Raw genomic sequence first — 5,191 nt, forward strand, 5'->3', positions numbered from 1 at the left:
TTGTTTTTAAATTAAAATATTATGTATAATAATTTTATTTTATTAATTAATGTTTATTTATTTTACAAATATTGCATTTTATAAAATAATAAAATAAAGGTAATTAATAGTTAAAAGTTAAAATTAATGCAAGCTGAGGAAAAGTTATTATTTAATGGTTAGCAAAATTATGTAAATAAAATGTTTTATTAAAAGTTTGCCAATGCAAAAAACAATGCATATAATGCGTTAATTTTTACATAAATTAAATTTTGTAAATTATAAAAAAAATTGTAAGCTTTTATAAATATTTTATACATTTATAAATATAAAAAAATTGCTTAAAATTAAAAAATTGGAGTGTGTTAAAAATTGCAGTTTTTAAATTTTAACACACAAAAAAAAATGTTTTTTTAAGTGAAAGGAGGTTACACATGCTGTTTAGCAAACAACCAAAAAAATTTTAAAAAATCAAGTTAAACAAAACCAGGAGATGGGAGGTTTTTAAAATAAGTTAATTATGAGTTAAAGAAATTAGTTAAAGCAACAAAAAAAGCAAAACAGTTAACAAACAGTTAACCAATAGTTAACTTAATATTTAATTATGTAAAATCACTTTAAATAATTTAAATAAAAACTTTAAGTTATTAAAAAGTTTTAATATTTTATTTACAAAAATCATCAATTTATCTATAGCATTTGGGAATAAACTAAACTCAATGCTTATTAACAGCAACCGTTTATAAAAAATATTAACTTAATAATACTAAATACAACACCAAGGTCATCAGCGAGCATCATTTAAAAAAATAAAATATATATTATTTCTATTCAAAACTCAAATACTCAATGCTCAATAAGCAATACTCAACTAACAAAATTTTCAAATATTCATAATCATATCACAACACTTACATTTACTACCTTTTATCAAAAAAATATAATTATTATTAAATAATTATAGTAAATATTTTATTACCAAAATTTAATCCCCAATTAATATATATAAATTTAATAAACCTCTCGCACATATATATAAAAACATACCCACTCATTCTAAATGGTAAGTAAAAAACGCTCAATATCACTCAATTAACATCCCCAAATTAAACACAAAATAACTAAGTTGTCATGGTGGAGATGCTTAGGGTTCGATTCCCGGCGGAACTAACCAAACTCAATGCTTATCAACAGCAACCATTCATAAAAAATATCAACTAAACAATACTAAATACAACACCAAGGTCATCAGCGAGCATCATCTAAAAAAATAATATATATATTACTCCTATTCAAAACTCAGATACTCAATACTCAATAAGCAATACTCAACTAACAAAATTTCCAAATATCCATAATCATATCACAACACTTACATTCACTACCTTTTATCAAAAAAAAAAAAATTAAAAAATTATTATTAAATAATTAAAGTAAATATTTTATTACCAAAATTTAATCCCCAATTAATATATATAAATTTAATAAACCTCTCGCACATATATATAAAAACATACCCACTTATTCTAAATGGTAAGTAAAAAACGCTCAATATCACTCAATTAACATCCCCAAATTAAACACAAAATAACTAAGTTGTCATGGTGGAGATGCTTAGGGTTCGATTCCCGGCGGAACTAACCAAACTCAATGCTTATCAACAGCAACCGTTCATAAAAAATATCAATTTAACAATACTAAATACAACACCAAGGTCATCAGCGAGCATCATCTAAAAAAATAATATATATATTACTCCTATTCAAAACTCAAATACTCAATGCTCAATAAGCAATACTCAACTAACAAAATTTCCAAATATCCATAATCATATCACAACACCTACATTCACTACCTTTTATCAAAAAAAAAATATAATTATTATTAAATAATTAAAGTAAATATTTTATTACCAAAATTTAATCCCCAATTAATATATATAAATTTAATAAACCTCTCGCACATATATATAAAAACATACCCACTTATTCTAAATGGTAAGTAAAAAACGCTCAATATCACTCAATTAACATCCCCAAATTAAACACAAAATAACTAAGTTGTCATGGTGGAGATGCTTAGGGTTCGATTCCCGGCGGAACTAACCAAACTCAATGCTTATCAACAGCAACCGTTCATAAAAAATATCAATTTAACAATACTAAATACAACACCAAGGTCATCAGCGAGCATCATCTAAAAAAATAATATATATATTACTCCTATTCAAAACTCAAATACTCAATGCTCAATAAGCAATACTCAACTAACAAAATTTCCAAATATCCATAATCATATCACAACACTTACATTCACTACCTTTTATCAAAAAAAATATAATTATTATTAAATAATTAAAGTAAATATTTTATTACCAAAATTTAATCCCCAATTAATATATATAAATTTAATAAACCTCTCGCACATATATATAAAAACATACCCACTCATTCTAAATAGTAAATAAAAAACGCTCAATATCACTCAATTAACATCCCCAAATTAAACACAAAATAACTAAGTTGTCTATATATATATATTACAGGAAGTAACTGAAAATTATCTTTTCCCACATTATTTTCTTTCATGTAATACACGTTGAGCGTTCGTAATATATTCTGGGTCTCTGCAATGCATGTTGCGTGGTACCATGGGGTCAACAATCTCTGGCAACATGCATTCCTTAAAAAATCTTGACAATTTTGGAACCATTACATTACTCCACAAATCTTCATTTCTCTCCACAACCTCAAGGTGCAATGGTGTGGCCTCATCAATATAGACAACGAGGTAACACTTACTGATTTCTGAAATGTTTAACTGTCCTTGGATCTGGTAATAACAATCACTGTTCCGTTTTAACCTCAAGCTACCCTCATCGGAGATCTCTAATAGGAACAAACCTTTCCTCCGTCTTATTTCTTCTTCCATATTTTTGCCCCTAAGGGAAGGAAGACATTTTACCTCCACTAGGGCATTCTCTTCTACAATGAAACCTGAAGAATACAAGAATAGGATAAAGGATTAAGCACAGATTCATACGAATTGTAAATCATGTATGTGTTACAAGCAGCACTTTCGCAGTTATAAAAATAACTGATTGAACAAGTTTTGTGAACGTTTAATTTCTAATTACTAATTACTTACTTTCCCCTAGTACAGTAGAACGGCTGAATAGGCTTTGATAAGAATGTAAAGAGATGCCCATTTTCTCTAGGACATCCTCGCCCTCACACAATATTATAACCACCACAACCAAATATATCGGCAGTTTGGAGTTACCTCTGTCGTATCTTGCGGTTTTTCCTTTCCCTCCTCCTAATCTCCACTCCCACCCCACCCCCACCCCACCAACACAAACTTTGGAGCTATATGCATTGATATGAAGCGTAATCCCGTGAAGAAAGACAGACAGCGGCGAAAGAATTCCTTGCGCTGAACGAAAAGTTGTCTGAGAAGCGAGTGCTTCCTGTCGAGCCACGGTGAGAGAGAACATATTTTCTGGGCAACTTCAGGTATATTCGTATGCCACAAAAAGCGCCGAACATTATGGTTAGATGATTTACTGATTCACAAATATGACGGCCACAAAAAGAAAGAAAAAAAAATGCCGCGAACCTAGTGTCGGTCGTGGTTTGTGGAGAACGGAAGGGGCATAACATTGTGTCTAACAACAAGCTTTCCAATATATTGTTTTGTATGAATATGTTAAAATAATGTTTGATATAGGAGGAAAAGTTAATTAGAAAACTTTATGTAAAGTCTATATTATTATGTAAAAGGTACATATTTGGTCTATACGGTATAATCTATAAGAGAAAATGTACTATTGCAAAATCAGGCAATAACTATCTATAACCTAAGTTCATGAAAAGAGTGAAGGAAAAGAAACAAAACCATTTAGATAATTTGTTAAGTAGGCCACAAGAGACATGTCATGTGGATAATGCATATATAAACCAGGGATCTCCACAAAGTGAGGCTCCTTCTGCCCTGGTCAGTAGTGCGTAGTAAAGCCAAGATGAGGTCCCTGCTGCAAGTATGACTTAGTTTTTCTCTAATGGTTGGCACGAATTAATCTGGAAATTTTCAGAAAGGAAATGAGGATATTTTCACAAGCTTACCAGAAGTGTTAGAAGAGGAGAGGTTGAAGCTCTCAACCGTGATCGCCACTGTCTTTTATACAAAGTAGCTCCCCAGTCGCATCACGATTCTGGGTGGGCACCGTTCTAGACCATCTCGCTTTGGCAGAGCCAGGAATCGAACCTGGGACCCCACGACCAGCAGTCAGAGACGGTAACCACTAGATATATATATGGTAAAGTGTATGCCCTCTCGAGGAAGATGCCTGAATTCAACACTGTTCCCACTACGTCTGGGAAAGTAGCCTACACGCATAAAGTATAAAATAACAAATATGAAATGCATTAATAGGAAAGACAAATCATGGACAATAAACGGCTCCAGTATTTGCAAAGGATTGCAAGATCAGATTAGGGCCGCTGCATGTTTATCATCATATAAAAATAATTGCAAGAAGTCAGAAAACTTACCATCAGGACTTGCTCCCAAGAAACCATGTTGGCGATCAATAATTAGTCCTCTTTTTTCTATTGTCCATCCCTTTTCATATGCAAGCCTTTGAAGAGCCACATCTTCGTTATTTTTGCCATATTCAATAGCTGTCGTCCAAATATTTTTTTTGTAAAGTATTTGCTTTACAAGTGCGTGGCATGGTGTACTATCTTTTCGCTTCATCACTTTTCCAAACATCGAGGCAGTGAGTCTGTTACGCCGATGTTGCTCATATATCAAATTTCCATGCTGTCCTCTGGATGAAGATTCGATTGCTGCTCTCTCATCGGCAGTAATCTAAAATACAATGAAAAGAGTTTTATATGCACACACAAGTAGACCTTGTGTACAAAGTAAAACACTGAAAATCTGCATAATTTGAGAAAGGAAAATACAGGAAGCAAGGGTCGGTCCTGAAAGGAAGGCTCTTGTTCGAAATTCCCTCTGAGGGGTCGCCGCCACTCTCGCACATGCACAAAGAAATAAATAAATAAATAAAAACAAGAAAAATAAACCCTGAATAAATCCTAGTAAAACCCAATGAAACCTGGCAAAATCTGAATGAAAACGAATAACAACAAACCTCGTAGTCTATTTTTTTTATCTTCTTGAAAAGGAAAGAATTGAACATGATATG

The 5,191-nt window shown here is 31.5% G+C and overlaps 1 protein-coding gene across 1 annotated transcript; it reads right to left on the reverse strand.

The window, feature by feature from the left end:
- Positions 1-721: 721 nt before the first annotated feature.
- Positions 722-4,826, reverse strand: LOC145670253 (uncharacterized). The gene is made up of 2 exons (XM_081738666.1): positions 4,533-4,826; positions 722-2,975 (listed from the first exon to the last, which is right to left on the reverse strand). Exons 1-2 carry the CDS (start codon positions 4,750-4,752, stop codon positions 2,554-2,556), a joined length of 642 nt encoding a protein of 213 aa, XP_081594792.1. The 5' UTR covers positions 4,753-4,826; the 3' UTR covers positions 722-2,553.
- Positions 4,827-5,191: the final 365 nt, after the last annotated feature.

Source organism: Thermobia domestica, chromosome 14 (genome assembly GCF_964235325.1).
Source record: "Thermobia domestica chromosome 14, izTheDome1.hap1.1, whole genome shotgun sequence".
NCBI lineage: Eukaryota > Metazoa > Arthropoda > Insecta > Zygentoma > Lepismatidae > Thermobia > Thermobia domestica.